The 17,018-nt window shown below is 43.9% G+C and overlaps 2 protein-coding genes across 3 annotated transcripts in view; both read left to right on the forward strand.

The window, feature by feature from the left end:
• Positions 1 to 1,252: 1,252 nt before the first annotated feature.
• CLK4 (CDC like kinase 4) lies at positions 1,253 to 12,044 on the forward strand. Of its 2 annotated transcripts, XM_082771901.1 has the most exons (14): positions 1,253 to 1,339; positions 3,120 to 3,179; positions 3,809 to 3,966; positions 5,032 to 5,257; positions 6,456 to 6,546; positions 6,964 to 7,030; positions 8,642 to 8,758; positions 8,848 to 9,014; positions 9,119 to 9,213; positions 10,287 to 10,416; positions 10,750 to 10,832; positions 11,238 to 11,317; positions 11,523 to 11,610; positions 11,693 to 12,044. In XM_082771901.1, exons 2-14 carry the CDS (start codon positions 3,126 to 3,128, stop codon positions 11,828 to 11,830), a joined length of 1,494 nt encoding a protein of 497 aa, XP_082628027.1. In that variant the 5' UTR covers positions 1,253 to 1,339; positions 3,120 to 3,125; the 3' UTR covers positions 11,831 to 12,044. The 2 variants fall into 2 exon arrangements, with proteins under 2 accessions (XP_082628027.1, XP_082628028.1); XM_082771902.1 differs by lacking the exons at positions 5,032 to 5,257; positions 6,456 to 6,546 and having other exon boundaries at positions 1,268 to 1,339.
• A 3,648-nt stretch (positions 12,045 to 15,692) lies between these two features.
• The window catches only part of COL23A1 (collagen type XXIII alpha 1 chain), a 162,181-nt gene continuing 160,855 nt past the window's right edge, over positions 15,693 to 17,018 (forward strand). Inside the window, exon 1 of the mRNA XM_082771503.1 lies at positions 15,693 to 15,976. Coding sequence (XP_082627629.1) covers positions 15,761 to 15,976 — 216 coding nt within the window. The 5' untranslated portion in view covers positions 15,693 to 15,760. The remainder of the gene's footprint in view (positions 15,977 to 17,018) is intronic.

Here is a 17,018-nt window from a genome sequence, read left to right on the forward strand (position 1 = left end):
CAGCTCCCATTCACTGCATTTTCATAACGAACAATAGTTGTTTCCACCCCCTTTTCAGTCTGAAAATCATTTTTCCTAACAGGCAGGAACCACAAAGCCCTAGAACCAAGTGTTTCCTGCCTTTCAAGGTACGGTTATTTCTGGTACTCCCTTCAGCTACAACCTATTCTGTCCCAACAAGTGGGACTTCCCCAAACTGTCTCTGAGCTGCGGTACCCTGTAGAAGTGCCTGTTGTGTATTTACGTGGCAAGACAAAAACAGCAGAAGTGAGACTCTGTAAGAGGCAGTAAGGAAGGCAGACAACGTGCTTCTGTCACATCCCATCTCATCTGCCCTGCCAGCGACACGGGGCACTGGTTTGCCACCAGTCTTTCCATGGTAGCGCTCCTTGAGGTTGTCCTGGACACCCCTGAGACATCGCCCCCATGGCAGGGAGCTGTGGGATGGGCAGGGAGCGGGTGCAGAGCCCTTGGCGTGTGCAGTGCTCCTGCACGCAGGTCCCCTGCCCTGTGCCCGCTGTCTTGCCCTATGCTTCACTTCGTCCCTCCTCATCTCTCTTGTGTTGCTTGTGCTCTGAGAGCATGGCTACGACGGGGATGTATTGGTGGATGTTGGGAAGTTTTGCAGATGTTAGTGCTGTCTTTATAAGTAACGGCCGCTCACTTACATGGTAAAATAGCAAACCACGAGCACCAAGGCCATGCTGAGGCACGGAGAGGGCTGTGAGGTAACAAGGCCTTTTAAAAACAAAGGGAAACCAAATGGCCATCAACGCTCTGTGTGTTACTTTCTCATCTTAAAAAAAAGAGAAATGGGTTTTTCAATGTAGTGAAAAGCAGGTTGAAATGCTTATTTTACACTCGCTGGCGGGAGAACTTTAATGGGAGTTTTAGGAGCACAAAACCAAAAGTGCCCCTCAGTCCCATGTGCCAGTGCTTTGGGGGCTCACTGCACACACACGGCTCGCTCAGTGCGAGGTGCTGCGATCTGTCAGCAGCAATTTCCCCGTTCAGTGCGATCTGACGGAGCTGCTTCAGAGCTCCCAACCGGGACCGTGCCCGGGACCTTCCCCCTCAAGGCCCCCTCAGGGCTCCCCCCCCCCTTCCCCTCAGTCCCCTCAGCGCCCCCCGCGCTCTGCCCCTGGGCGCCGCAGGGGGCGGGGCCGAGCCGTCGTGCGGCCGCGTGACGTCACTGCGCACGGCGCCGCCGGAGGTGGGCGGGGCTTGGAGGAGGAGGAGGAGGAGGAGGAGGAAGGAGCTGCGGGGCGCGGGGCGGCGGCCGCCATTTTGTTGGGGCGCGCAGGGCGGCCGCGGGGCTCGCTCGCCTCGGTGCTCAGCGGTAAGCGGCGGGCTCCTTCCCCCCGGAGGGGCTCCTTCTCCCTCCTTCCCTTCTCTGCTCCAAGCGGGGGGAGGCCGCGGGGCGCAGCGGCTGCCTGAGGGGCTGAGGGGGCAGCGGGGCCCTGAGGGGGCCGGGGCGGGGGCCGCGCGGGTACGGGCGGCTGAGGGGGCTGAGGGGGCCGAGGGGGCCGGGGCCTGCCCGGGGGGGGGCGGCGGGGCCGAGCCTGACCTCCCCCGGCCGGGAGGGGGCTGGGGGTGGCGGCTGGGGCTGGGCAGGGGCAGGGGGCGGCTGCTGGGGGCCTGCCCGTTACCCCCCCCCCGTTCCCAGGCCCGGCGGGCTCGGTGCTGGCGCAGCGAGGCCTTTGCCCTGCGCCGCCTGCCAGCTGCATTTAAAAGTGCTGCGTGTGCAGCTCGCCGCAGGGCCGCTGCGGCCTGCCCCGGGCATTTTTTTTTCATTATTATTATTATTTATTATTTTTATTTTATTTTTTTTGTGTGTGTGGGGGTCCCTCGGGAGCCTTGTGGCACGGCGCGGGGGCGAGGGCGGCCCTCGAGCTGCTCAGGGCCGCGTGTGGGGAAGGCGGCTGGTGGCGTTACGTAACGGAGGCGCCTCAGCAGAAATTTAAAGGAAGGGCATATTTTTTTTTTTATTTTTTTTTTTAAATCCTAAAATGGATCCTACTGTAAAATGGGTTTTGGCCGCTTTGGGCCTCGCACAGATCGATTTTCCAACAATTACTTGCCGGTTTGCATTTGCTTGGCTCCTTTAGCTAAGAACACACAAATTCTGTCTAGATTTTGCTCATTCTCTGAGGACTAAAGTGTAGTTAAGTAGCAGTTAATCTTCAACCAAACCTTTTTCTCGAGATTTCTGTGGTTATTTTTCCACCCCAAAACATCCCTCTGCAGCACTCTTTCACGGGGCTTTTATTTAGGTATTTATTTATCCATTACAGGGCTTTCTTGCAGGCTGCTTTCTGGCAAACGGGGGAGGGGTCATAGGTGAGATCCTGAATTCACCTATTATTGAGTAGGGCGTGGGGCACAGAGCACTTCTCACCTCGGAAGTGCCGTAACTGAAATCTTGGTGTGTTTCGTAACTTGAGTTGTGTAGGTCGAAAATAGAGAAAAATGGCTGCTGAATTAGGTAAGAAGATAAGAAAATCGGGCCTGTAAATGAAGGAGTAACAGATTTTATCTTGTTTCTTTAGGATCGATGATTTTAGATGCATCAGTATTTTTATTTCTTACTAATGCATGGTAAATGAGTAAGATTTTTAGGCGACTTGCATCGTGACTGATTCAAAGGTTGCACCAGTCAAGTATTTTTGCAGAGTTTAAAACATTACTGTAAAAAGAAAAAAGGGAAAAAACATACCGATATAGGCGTTAATTTGTTAACTGCCAACGTCTCAGAAATTTGAAGTGTGTCAGAAAACCTCTCTTTCAGAAGAAGTTTGCCACTTACGTGAGCATTCACATGCTCTAAAAGTATCCTTCTTCATGCCCCTAGTTGGTGCGGAGGCAACCATTGTTGTCTGTGTTAATTTGCACAGCGATATATCACTATTTTTTTAATGCTATATTTCTTTCTAAACTACTTTACTTCCTGTCAACAAATGCAGTGGAAATCTTCCTTGTTCTTTCATAGTTAATTCTTCAGAATACGCTGAAACAGATATGTAAGATTTTTCTTGTTTTTAATTTTTCTGCTAAAGGATGAATGTGGTTGCTTTTGATATGTTCCTAATCCTACAGCTGTGTTTTGCTTTCTTTTTCAGTTGTGCATGTACCTGTTTGAACACAGAATTCCTGCATATAACGTCCAGCAACAGGAGCTGGTGGGTTTTGTCTTTGGCAAATCAGCTGTATTGTAAAACAACTGCTTACTCGTGTGCTAACAGACCTCAAAAATAGTGGTTTGGTTTATAGGACTGCAATTATATTATTAATTTATCAATGTTTGCTGTGATTGTCGCTACAGCTTAAAAAAAAAAAATAGAAAATTAAACATCTCAGTTTAATAGTGATTTGTAAAGAGGTTTGTGAGCGATGTTTTAGGCTAGTTGGACATACTTGGTTTTCACGTAGTAATTTATGTACAACGTAAAGAACCAAATCTGTGATTTTTTCAGAGAGAATATTTGAAGATTAAGGCCTCTCTCCATGGGAGGCTATTTAAGGAAATGGTTCTCTTTAGTCACCTGAGAGTTTATTTAAAACAGACTTTAATAACATGTTTGAAGCTATTAGTGAAGATGAGCTGGCCTATTTAATCTTGAATTGTGTTTTGTAACAGTGTTGGGATGAGGTAACTCTGCTCACTCAAAAACAAAGTAGTGCATGGGCAAAGCTAAGGAAAGAGGATTGAGGAAATGGTTCTTTCTAGATCTGACTTGCAACTACAAATCCCAGTGTAACACTTCTGTCTTCTATGTGTGTTTTTTTTGTTGTGTTTTTGTTTGTTTAGTGGAAGATGCGGCACTCAAAACAAAGTCATTGCCCTGAGTGGGATGATAGAAGGAGCTGGGATCAAAGAAAGCACAGCAGCAGCCGTAAACGCAGGAAAAGGTCCCACAGTAGTGGACAAGAAAGCAAGCACTATAAGCCAAATCACGTTTCGGAAAGGTACAAGACTCTGAATCGTGTAGTGATAATTTCTTAATGTGCCTAAAATAAACAGACTTTCAGGATATGAGGTTTTAAATGCCCAGAGCTGGTGAGTCTTTAAGTTTGACTCACTTAAGACAAGCTGAAGAGGTAGTTGGTTTTGTTAACACAGTACCTGAATCACTAAATAGAAGTTCTTTAATAAAAACAGTAAATGCTTACTAGTTTGTTTCTCTGGTATCAGTTAAGTGTTGGCATTGAATATGTTCAATATTAAATTTCAAGTGAAAAGTATGTCTGTTCGTTTACTTAATGTGAGCAGAAGGAGGGGAAGAGAAGGTTTGTTTAGTCATTTAATGCAGTGGTAAGTATGAGTTAGATTTCTCTTACTAATTTGGAGGTGGTTTGCTTTTTCTCCCACACTGCTTTCACTGGAAGGATGTGTTTTTCTGTTTTTCCCTTGAGAAGAAGATCCCATGGAACTCTTTTAAGAGCTCATACTCATGCTTATAAAATGCTGGAAGGGGTAGGTGTACAGCAATATGGGGGCTCTTTGCCTCTGCAGCTTTCTTAATTTATTTTTTTTTCTGGGCAGAGAAGATCCTTGATCCAGATACTTCCTGAAGTACTTAATGTTTAGGGTAGAGTACTAAGATCAATGCTGCTTACCTCAGAATCTCCAGGTTTTATTTTTTTTTAAATGTTTTGAGTTTTGAAACCGTAGAAGGATTATTACTGTATTAAAAGCATTCGATATTGTGTCTTTGGAAATTGTAATTGAGTTGCTTGGTATATTTAGGAAGTCTCTCTACTTTTTGAGGCCGAATTTCTTTATTACTGTGCAAACTGTGGACTGATGATATATTGTTCCTGTGGATGGCTATGTATTTTGGACTGACAATGTCATTAGATCCCAATAAAGTAATGAGAAAAGCTCCGCTTCTTTTGAGGAGGGAGTTGATTAGAAAACTTTCTTGTTGTAAAGACAGATACTGTGTAACTCTGTAACTCAGCTCAATCACTTATCTTGTTGGAACCTCAAGTTTTTGAAGTGGAGAACATTCACTTAAAATATATTTTCAGTCATTATTTGGACGATAGAGCCATAAATGAAAGAGACCATCATGACCGGAGATATGTTGAGGAATACAGAAATGACTTCTGTGAAGTATATGACCACAGGCATTATCACAGAGACTATGAAAAGAGTCACCATCATCACTATAGCAAATCCTCTGGTCGGAGCAGGAAAAGTAGTCATAAAAGGAAGCATAAGAGACATCATTGCTCCAGTCACCAATCACATTCGGTATGAGTAATTTTTAACTTTATTATTAATGAATTAGTGGTAATAGACTTCTTAAGCAAGTGCTAGAACTTCAATTCCTGGTCACAGTACTTTGGGGAAATATTATTTTATTAATAAAGGATTTGTAATTGAATCCAGTTGTGAGCATATGAATATGTTCTCAGTTGAGGTTTTGGATCAGGATATTGGGGGGATTACCAGTACCAGTTACACACTGGGCATGTAGGTGGCCAGCAGGTAGATCGCTGGGGATTAATCTGAAAAATGTTATCTTGAAAGTGAAGACAGGTAACTGAGCTGTTTTGCAGTGCAGTTATCACTTCAGTCTTAGAGCATAGTGAACTACTTGTTTTTCAAGTAGGCTGTGAGATGCCATCCGTCCTATTAATAAAAAAAATTGAAGTAATGTACTTTTTTAATGTAACGGGGGGTATGAAACATGCATGCCTGGTAAATTGATCAGAAGAAGCTGCACAATTCTACGCCTGATTTCAGAAAATTTTGATAAGTCACGTGCCTGACCAGTGGCAGCTAATGTCTTACTGAAGGTGGGATAAGCTTGCTGCTTGCCTTCTCTGAAGGCATGCTGTGTGAATTTCTCATTGCTGGCATCATGCCCACTGATAAATCTTCAGGTCCAAATATTTCAATCACCTTTCTGCAATAGAAATGGCAAATTGTATTAGACTATGCAATGCAGATCAAGGGCTTGAGAGTAATTTTTCTTCACTCTCCTTACATGAGGGAAGTAAAATTACTTGATAGCTGATAATATTTAGATGACAAGAATTGTATGTTTTAAAGAGTAACGTTTCACCTGACTGTAAGCTTAGCTATATAAATAAATAACTGCTTTTTGCTGTTTGATAGCAAAGTATTAGAAATAGTGACGTTGCAGTCTTAATCTGTCTTCAATTAAGCCACTGTTTGAGAGTCAAAATTGTGTTGTTTTTTTTTCTGTTGCCTTATCACTTTAAGTATTTATCTGAAAATCTGTTCCTTGCCATGTTTTTCTTCTGTAACATAAACTGTGCCCTGTGAATTTCTGGGGACTGAATTTGAAATTGCTCCTGCCAACTGTTCGTGGCCTGGTGCGTAACTGAATGCCTGAATATCTCCCCGCTGAATGAATTGCGTATTCTGCCCTGAATTCACTCTGATATATTGATTGGCTGGACGATCTTGGTGCCGTTTCCAGAAGAGTCACCGAAGGAAAAGATCCAGGAGTGTAGAGGATGATGAGGAGGGTCACCTGATCTGTGAAAGTGGAGACGTTCTAAGAGCAAGATGTATAGAACACTTTTCAACACTTCTTAAAAACTTTTCAGCAAAAAATCTGTTTAGAATAGTATGTCAGAGGAGGGGGGCTAAAGAAATCTTCATTGCTCTTTTTATTTTGTTTTTTTTTTGTGCTTTTTTGTTTTATTTTTTTTGCATATCTTCTTTTCTGTAGAATTTAAGTACTGTGTTCAAAAAGTTCCAAGTAGTAAATGAACTTGAATCTTGAGATTAGAACAAGAGATAGTTTTTTGGTTTTGTTTTTTTGGCTAACTGTTTTCATGACAACTGTCGAATAAATAACACGTTCAGATGCTGAGATTTAAAGTAATTATGCTTTTGTAATGGCACATTTTTTAATCTACATTAGTAATATTCATTCTTGGTTAAGTCGTTGCATAATTCTAACTTGTGTTTGTTCTTTTTAGATGAAATCGTTGCGACTTTAGGAGAAGGAGCTTTTGGAAAAGTAGTGGAGTGTATAGATCATGATATGTAAGTGTTTGTCATGAGATGTACTTACTGACAATGCTGTTTAGCTCAGAAATGAAAGTTGTAGAATGTTTTCTTCAAAAGAAAGTAAGTTGTGGTTCAGATAGTGTTGCAGTATATTTAAAAAAGAAATGGTTTTATTTTGATCTGAGTTACCTTTTCAGGTGACTTCTGGTTGAAAATTTTTAAAGGTTTTTTGGATGGAAACAGTATTGTTCCTTGATCATTTTTAAGGTTCTTCAGTCATTGCTTTCAATTCTATAATTTTTTTTTTTTCCTTTTCCTCTGTGAAAGGCCCTTGCATGTTATTAACTTTATGCAAGATGGTATACAGAGAAATATTTTTGGCTACTTTTTCTCTTAGATTTTGAGAATCTGTCTTTAACAATAAACTTCCTTGACTGCATTTGTCTTGGGAAACATCTGCCTAGAGAGGATTCCTTTCAAAAATAAACCTTTGTATATTCTATATAAGTTGTATAAGCACATGGAATAAACTCCAAATTAGGAATATATCTAAGTAGATATCATCTGCCCTTTTTTAAAAGGGAAGAACTGTGTTCCTTCATTATGGTTTTCGGCTGGTTCTACAACCGCTGTTGCCGTAACTAGAGGATGTGCAGGTGTTTGCAGAGTATGGAAATGAATTAAGAGACTGAGGATGATGCAGTGAGATGCTGAGAATATAGTTTTGATTCTTAGTGGAAAGCAACTGCTTGGAACTGCTCAAGCTGTAAATTTCTTTCCTTCAGTCTTCATAATCAGGCTTAATCCTTTCAGCTTTCTCTGCATGCGCAGTAATCGAGTCATGCTTTTTTGATAGCATGGTAACTTCAGTGTGATGGCATCTTCACTGGAGAAAAAGAAATTGTTGTATTTCTACAACTTGTGTATTCTGAGACATTTAAACAATTAGTAAAACCCAGATTCAAGTTATATCAACCATATGTTTTATATCTGCACTTCAGTATAAAGAAGCAGTTGTAGTTTGTTTCCTGAGGCTGTGGTGTATTCGGTCATTTCACAAATTAAGACTGTTCAGGAGCTTGAGGTCATGTTGTAAAGGCAGACAGCATTCTCAAGTCATTAGAATCTAAATAACTCTACAGAGACAATTAAAAATTGTCCATTAGTGGATAGGATAGAATGGCCTATGTGTATCTGTTTCATTTAAGTAATAGCATTAGCATTTGAATGTTACACTGAGTGCAGGTCTGTCTTCACTAGTACAAAATGTTCAGATATTAAAATAAATTACTTACTTCCCCCGATTCCATGGGAGCACTGAAAAAGAGCCAGAAGTTACTCAAGTTGCAGAAATCTGATAAATTTTTGTAGTACGTTTTTCAAATGAGAGCTTTGCTGTTTTTGAGTCATCTTTCAGGTAGATTCCTGATGCTTGTTCTACCTTAAATGAGATAATAAGACTGAGAAGTAGGTTATGTAGCATACGCTGTGGGTATATGAACTTGACCAGAAATGTTTTTATACTGATTTTTTCTTTGCAATGTCCTTAAGTCACGTTCCCCTAATCCAGCTCAAAATTGTGACTTTGGGACTGTAGATATTTCACAGTAATTGATTCAATTTGTGGTACTTTTCTTTCTTTTGAAGGAGAGGAATGCATGTAGCAGTTAAAATTGTGAAAAATGTTGGTAGATACCGGGAAGCAGCCCGTTCAGAAATACAGGTATTGGAACACTTAAACACCATGGATCCAAGCAGCACTTTGTAAGTGTAAAAGGGGAATGGCACGCTAAGGGCTTGGCAAAAGGTTCAGTAAACTGAGTTTTCATGTGTTTATATATTTCTCTTTCAAGCCGCTGTGTTCAGATGCTGGAGTGGTTTGATCATCATGGCCACGTTTGCATTGTTTTTGAGCTGCTGGGACTTAGCACATACGATTTTATTAAGGAAAACAGCTTTCTGCCATTTCATATTAATGACATTAGAAACATGGCTTATCAAATCTGCCAGTCTATAAACTGTAAGTAAATCTCAGTACTTTTATCAAATATGTTGCTATATTATTTTTTTTCCTTTAGGAAATCAAAGTATCAATTATGGATTTTTTTCATTTTTTCCTTGTAGTTTTACATCACAATAAATTAACTCATACCGATTTAAAGCCTGAAAATATCTTGTTTGTGGAGTCTGATTACATAGTGAAGTACAATGCAAAAATGGTAAGTTTTTTGTTTTTCCTCTCAGCACTGAACTTCTTCATCTGAACTCTTCTTAAAAAGTAGTCTTTCTATATATAAAAAGGTCAAGTGATAATCAGTTATGCTTCCTAGATTTCTTGTGTCCTTTGGGACGTGTTGGATTTCTGCTAAGCTGGTAACATTGCTCCAATTCAAACTGAAGTGTTTCATCTGATCATTAGCTAAATTCTTTGCTGTTTAATGAAGTTCTGGCATTAATAAGAAGCATTATGTTAATGGCTTTAAATTTGGCAAGATTTTTTTCCTTCATTTTTCTTTAATGAGCTGTTTGAATCCCTTTCTTTAAAGTATCTGTAAGTTTTGAGAAGTATGTCGGGTCTTGCTTTCTATTTGATTACCCTGAAGGCCATGTAGCAGCCCTTGGCTCAGCAGGCTTAGTAGCCAAGATGAATTCTCTTTGTGATCAACATGTGACATTGATAATTGGCATGGGCCGAGAATAGGACTGTTCTTGATCAGTCCTCAAGAAAACACTTCAGACATGCAATGTTAGGATGAGAACTTGGCTGTACTATGAGAGAAAAAAAAAAAAAAAACTATTCTGGTGCTCTTTTTTCAAAGTTCAGAAGCTTCCTAGAAACAGAAAAGCAGTATGGGCATCAATACATCTAGTTATGCATGAGGCTCATTTTTATTTATTAATTCGCTTTCAAGAGCTAAAATTATATAAGTGGAAAAATTATATAGAATTATATGAATGTACCAATGGATAGCAAAAAACAAGACTGTTAACCTCAACAGTAACTTCAGTTAGTTATCTAAAGAGAAAAGGAACTCTTACTGTGGGAAGGTCTTTAGATATTCAGCTTTGAGTATTCAGATGAAATTGCTTTATGTGCTCTGCTCTTCTTCCTTGGAGCTGGGGCTGAAAAGGAATCAATGTATTGCAAAGGAGTGTTTTGTTACATAGGTTTAATCTTTAGCATGATGGTTAATTGGAACTTGAAAGATGATTTAGACTGGTAATGTGGTATCTTTTGCCTCTAAGCATGCTTCTAAAAATACTAACAAATGGCGTTTGGATTCTCTTACAGAAGCGAGATGAACGCACTTTAAAAAACACAGACATAAAAGTTGTTGATTTTGGAAGTGCAACTTTTGATGATGAACATCACAGCACATTAGTGTCTACAAGACATTACAGAGCTCCTGAGGTTATCTTAGGTCAGTAGAGACTTTCAGACCTTCTGACAGCTTATTACAGTTCATTCAGGTGTCTTTATTTTGTAAACTGGAGTGGTTGCTCATGGTTCTAACAATTCAGTCATCTCTTACAGATGGTGCTGTTACATTTTTTTGAGAGTAAGGGGTAAAAGAAATGTTGTAAGAATACAAGTCCAAACACTTTCCTTTCCCCCTTTAACAACCAAGGTTTGGGGAGAGGTATGGAGGGAGGGAAATAGGCATCAGTAATTGCATGAAAACTGGAGATATCCTTTGTGGATTACAGAGTTTGAGAATATATTAAAAAGTAAACCAACTTTGCCTGTTTTGCAGCACTGGGATGGTCGCAGCCTTGTGACGTTTGGAGTATTGGATGTATTCTAATTGAGTATTACCTGGGGTTTACAGTTTTTCAGGTGTGTATGTGAATTTAAATCAAATGTTTTTGTTACAGGCTTCTGACTTTGATCTTTTAATAATATCTACCTAACCGTTAGTTTGAAAGGCATAACCTGACAAGTTTCAAATATTGCAGAGATGAGGTTGTAAAGGCAGCATGCATATATGAAAACATGATGGTGTGGACATCTCCCTCAGACTATTTAAGATACCTACTGTAGCTTCTTGGCTAATGAAACATGTCTAGAGTTTGAGGGTGCTGCTGAAATTAGGAATAAAGTAAACATACTCATACAAAACTTGGGGTGGTGTCTAAAGATAATATGGTGATGCCTTGTCAAGCATATTGTTAATAGATGAGTGTTGTCAAGTGTTGGAGCGTAGAAAAATCTAAGTGTGTTCGTTGCTTTTTTTCCACACAGACGCATGATAGTAAAGAACACTTGGCAATGATGGAAAGAATACTAGGGCCTCTACCAGCTCACATGATCAAAAAATCCAGGTAAGTACGTTATAAAAGGAGTAAGTTGCCTTTATAATATTTCTATTATAAAAGGAATTTTAAAGGTTCCATTGTTAGTTGTGAGCTCCTGAAAATGAAGAAAGACTTCCAGGCTTGTTACCTGCTAGTCTATTGTAAGAAATTGTCAGCTTTAGCTGAATTAAATAGTCTCAACTATCTTAAAATCATTTTTCTTGTCATGCAGAAAACACTATTTTCACCATGACCAACTGGACTGGGATGAACACAGCTCTGCAGGTAGATACGTCAGGCGACGCTGTAAGCCTCTAAAGGTAAGACTGAGGATTTTGATTATTGTATTAGATTTGCAATTGTGAAAGATCTCTCAAATACTTTTTTTTTTTCTTGTTTCAGGAATTCATGCATTGCCAAGACACAGATCATCAAAGTCTGTTTGACCTTGTTCGCAGGATGCTGGAATATGATCCAGCCAAAAGAATTACTCTTGATGAAGCTTTGCAGCATCCTTTTTTTGAACCATTAAAAAAATAAATTCAAAGATCTTTTACACTTCTCCAAGGAGATTTCCTAGACTGTGTCAGTCAACAGAGGTTGCATGAAACTTTTGTAAACTTTAAATTATTTTGTACAGTTAAGTCTGTAAATATTTACATATGTTTTGTATAACTGTCATGTTTATCTTGTTGAACAGTTGTAGTCTTGATTATGGATATCAAAGTGAAAAATAAAGTAATTTTCATTTTTGAAAATAGTTTTCTCTTTGAAACTTCATTCTCTTCCGGTAGGTAGGGTTAGTTAATCATTTGACTTTTTGGATGAGTAGTCCGTGCGCTAGCTAACCAAGTTTTTAAAGTATGAAACATTTTCAGCTAGCTTTCTTTAAATGTTAGACCCAAGATTTCAAGGGCTCTGCTTACCAAAGAACGTGGTTATATAATAGCTTTTTCTAGTATTTGGAAGCATGATTGAAGATGGGAGTTTAAAATCTAAGTAGATAACCTCTCGTGGATCCCCTTTTTCCCAAAACTTCCTTTTAAACAGCATATGTTGCTCTTTTAAAAGGAGTCTAGTTAGAGACTGGAAACTCGTCTGGTGTTCTTAGTGGTAAATATTTCCAGGCAAATTCATAGGTAAGGATGGAAAGTAACATTTCATGTTTTCAGTACTGTTTTAATTAACTTATCACATAAATGCTAGCTTTTTTTTTTTTTTTGAAGGACTGTACTGCCCCTGAAAAAAAAAAAAAAAAAAAAAAGAAATACTCTGAAGTGGTTGTGGCGTATTTAAGCCTTTCTCTTGCAGTAGTAACAAGATAAGCCTGAAGTCTTCAACTACATATTTTTGTGGAGCTTGATCTGTAATTACTGATAAGTAACCCTGACAACAGGGAAGCACTGTCATCAGGCTATAATATAGGAGGGAGGAGGATGGGTTCTGTGCCGTAACTCCTGAACTTTAGTGCTGAGTGGTACTGCTTCATAAGCCTCTTTAATCTACTTTCTTACGTAGTTTTTGCTCTCTTATGTTTAAGTTACTGTTTTCTCGGTCTTTCTCACTGCTGAACGGGAGGGATGGTAGGGCTCATCCAGGCTGTCTGCCAGTCTAGATGCAATTTGCAACTTTTAGCCATTTATTGCAGTCTTCGGCATGCAAGTCTTAAGGAGAGGACCAGTAAATTGTTTCAGCTCTGCAGGAGCCTCATTTCAGGTTCTGTGCTTGCTGTGCAAGTCCTCAAACACAGTAAGGTTTTAAACTGGTGTCTGCGTTCCTCTGATGTGTGGGGCAGGGAGAAGGCTTAATTTGCAAGAGGCTCCAGACATGCATATCTCTGAGCTGGGGAGAGACTACGGCTGAGGCGAAGCTTTGAAAGCTTATCTTCTGTAACCAGTGCCACCTACTGTGCTTGATTATATCTCATAATACAGACACCCCTCTTCCTGGGTTCTTTGCATCATTGTTTCTTCTCTGTGTGACAGAACTCAGCAGTTGGTACCATCCAGGTCAGCAGTGCCTTTGGTGGGACTGAGGAGGACAGCAGTGAATTTCGGCCCTTGCTTCCTCCACCAATACTTTCCATCCCACGCTTTTCTCAGGAGCAAAGCAGGTACTTGGCTGAGCGTTTCAGCATACACGGTACAAACCAAAACAGTTCTATCAAAATTAGAAAGTAAGGGATTGTGTATCCTTCCTGAAGCAGTACTTGAAGCTTCTATTAATGTAGTTATTAAAACACATTGCACTTGCTAAAGGAGATGCATGCTAGAAAAAATGTGTGCATGTACACATGTACACACACTATCCTGTTGAAATTCACTCTCCTCCTTGCAAACTTTAAAAATACTATGACAATTAGTACAACAACTGCAGCAAGGTGCCAAGTAGTTTTGCAGGCCTTACAGCGTTGCATAAATGAAACTTTTTAGTTTAGAAGGAGGATGGGCACAGGTCCAACATCGCTGGGCTCAGTAGTGGAGCAGCACAGAGCAGTGTAGCTGAGGAACAGCTGGGTGCCAGGAGCTCTGTCCTTAATTGGTCTGATTTCTCCTCTTTGGGCTGCCCTCCATGGCTTTATCTTCACGGGGAACAAGATGTTCACATGCACACCCCCTTGTCACTACATGAATGTAGTTGGCACAATTTGTAATCTCTGCATATTTGGATCAAGCTAATGCTAATTGCCTGTCCTTGTTGGTAAATAACGACGAGATCTATTTACCTCTTTCTCTGTGCTTTTGATTTTTAGCTACCGTACCTAGAACAAGTCTGTAAACCTGCAAAGTGTTGTCAGGCAGAGGCAGAGCAGCTGTTTGCATCTCTGTAACAGGTCAGTTCTATATTTCACTAAGCATAGATGACGGGAGAAAATTAAGCTGTCTGTTAAGTGAACAAAACATGCTTTGTAAGCTGCAAACAGCGTACAAGATCCAGCACCTCAAAAGCTGAGTAGGACAGGGGAAGACTTGCACTGGGGGTGAAACTTCAGAGGAAAGAGGTGAGGAGGTGTGGGGCAGAGGGCTTGGCTGCAGTGGCCGCTTATCCTTCTTCCTCTTACATTTTCTGGATGTCCCTGTTGTAAGGAGGGCTCGGGCCATGTGCACGTGTTTTAAGGCAAGATGCTCTGCAAAGCTCCCCCAGGTTGATAGCACGGTGTACGTGCACTGAGAGATCAGCAGCAAAGTCTCAGCAGGCGCGTAGAAAGGAGACAGGGAGAAGGAAGGGAAGAGGTCGCTCATAATAACCTGGCATTTTCCTTCCTGTGTCTTCAGGCATGTGAAGGGCAGGAAATAGTGGTTAGCGAGTGATATAAATGTACCTGGCTAACTGGTTTGGAAGTAGTGGCTACAAAAAAAGCACTGCGTGTACACCAGGACAGTCTGGCTGCGTGCACGGGTGTGTTTTATTAACACGGTTGCTGTTAGCACTCCTAGCAGTTTTCCCTAGCGCTGTCCTAGGCTTCACCTGTCTGTTCCAGAAGTCAGGGTTACGTGTACAAGGGTGGGTCTGGGGCCAAGAGGCAAAGAGCAGATCTGGCTTCGTAGAGTCTAGACAAGCGTTACGTTACCTGAGGCTGTTTTATAGGTGAGTCAAGCGTTGATGTGATGCAATCTGTAACAGAAAAAAAAGACAAGGAAGACTTCGGCCAAGTCTGGGGCTGCTTAATGCTGTCTGTGAGCACAGCTTCCCTGCTTCAAAGGCTCCCTAAAGCAGCCGGGACGCTTCACTGCCATTCACCCCGTGCGTTACCAGGCACGCTGGAACACCGCTGCGCTTTGCGGGTGCTGCCTCTTCCCTCAACCACCCCGCAACCCCAGCATGGAAAGAGAAAAAGAAGGAGAGGGGGACACACAACACCCCCGGCCCTTCCCCGCTCTGCCGGGTCCCCAATTAGCAGCGGGCCGGGGCCGGGACCCGCTGGAGGGCGCCAGCTCCGCGGGCTGCCGAGCGCAGCGGCCCCGGGGCTGGCCCCGTCCCGCTGCTACCGGGGGGGCGCTGGGGGCGGCCGGGAGGGGCGAGGGGGACACCGTGGAGGTGGGGGGGGGGGGACGAGGCCGGGCAGCTCTCCCGCAGGGGGCCGGGCAGGGCAGCGGGGGTGGGCTCTGCTGGGCGTCATCCCCCCCTCCCCTTCTCTCCGGGGAACCGTGGGGGGGGGGGGGGGGGCCGCTCCCGGAGCATCCCCCCCCCCCTTGCCCGGCTTCCCCCCTCCTCCTCCTCCTCCTCCTCCTCCTCCTCCCCGCTTCCTCCGTTTAAAGGCCGGGTCCCGGCGGGGCCGAGCGGAGGAGCAGCGGCCGCTCCGCAGCCCCAGTGCCGCGGCGGGGGCGCGCAGCGCACGGGGCGGGCGCTGGATGCGGCGCCGGGGGCGGGCGGGCGGCAGCCGAGCGGCTCCGGTCCGGTGCCCGGTCCCCGGTCGGTCCCCGGTCCCCTCCTCCCGTTCCCCCCAGCGGCGGCGCGGAGCTGGGAGCGATGAGCGCGGCCGGAGGAGCCGGCACCGCGGCGGGCACCGCCACCTCCGCCCTGTGCCTGCTCCTCTCGCTCACCGCCGTGGCCGTCTGCCTGCTGCTGGGAGCCAAAACGGCGGAGCTGCAGGGCCGCCTGGCAGCCCTGGAGGAGCGCGGAGCCGCCGGTCCCGGCCCGCTGCTGGAAGCGCTGCAGCCCCGCCTGGAGCAGCTCCTCCGAGAGGTGAGTGAGGGGTGGACGGGGCAGCCCCCCCCGGGGCTCCGTGTGGAGGCGCCGCCTTCGTTGTTTCCTTAGGAAAAGTTTTTTTGGGGCTTGTTTTTGCCCTTCCCTCCTGCAGAACTTTATCCCCTGTTCTGTCCCGGCCCGTTAGTCGGAGCGCGTTGTGGGGTGGCCCCTCTGGTTTCCCAGAGAAATGCCCCAGGGGCCGTGTTTGAGACCGTCCCGCTTTCCCCCTCGTTCCACTCCATGGCAAAAGTAATCCGAGTGCTTACACGCTATTTATCCCCGGGCGCAATGGGCTATAATTTCCTCGTCAGAAACATCTGAAGATGATCCCCGTTATCTAGGCTCAGTCACAGGGTATCGAGTGGTCCAGCAGCGCTGAGCCGATTTCTGGTGGGTAGAGAAGACCGGTGACGGGTCCCTCCACTTTCAGCCCCAAAGTTTTCTGAAATTACTCATTAAAGATTTCTGTGCTGAAAGACCTCTACTTAACGAGCAGTTGTCTACACCGATGTCCTTCTCTGTAACTAAGCCAAGCCCCCAGGAGAAGTCACACTTGATCCCAGCAGTATGTTTTTCCACAGGCTGGGGCGTTGTGGCGCTTAGGTTTGGGGCTTTGCACAGGCGAGGGTGATGGGGAGGGCTCCCACCACTTGTAGGAACTGCTTGGAGATCCCACGGTCACTCTGCTGGGTCCCTGCAAACAGGAGCTCGAAACGTGTGGTGGGATCCAGCACGGCTTACGGGGCTGCAGCAGGATGCTCCCGAGTGCCCGGGTCTGACATCTGGGGAGGGTTTATGCTGGTATTTTATTGCTGGCCTGCCCAGGGTGCAAGGCACGGTGCTGCACTAACATCGCCGCAGCCATGAAGCCTCAGTCGTGTGAAAATGTGTTCTCCTGCAGCTCCCTCCAGCTGTGAGCAGCTCCGGGGAGCGAAAGTTGCACCGCGTGTGTGCAGGGGCTGCGTGGGGGGCGGACACAGCTCTGGGGTCAGCAGGAGAAATTCTGCTGCTGCTGCGCCTTACGCTTGGAGCTGGGTCC

This window comes from Aythya marila (assembly GCF_965140915.1).
Source record: "Aythya marila genome assembly, chromosome: 14".
Classification (NCBI taxonomy): domain Eukaryota; kingdom Metazoa; phylum Chordata; class Aves; order Anseriformes; family Anatidae; genus Aythya; species Aythya marila.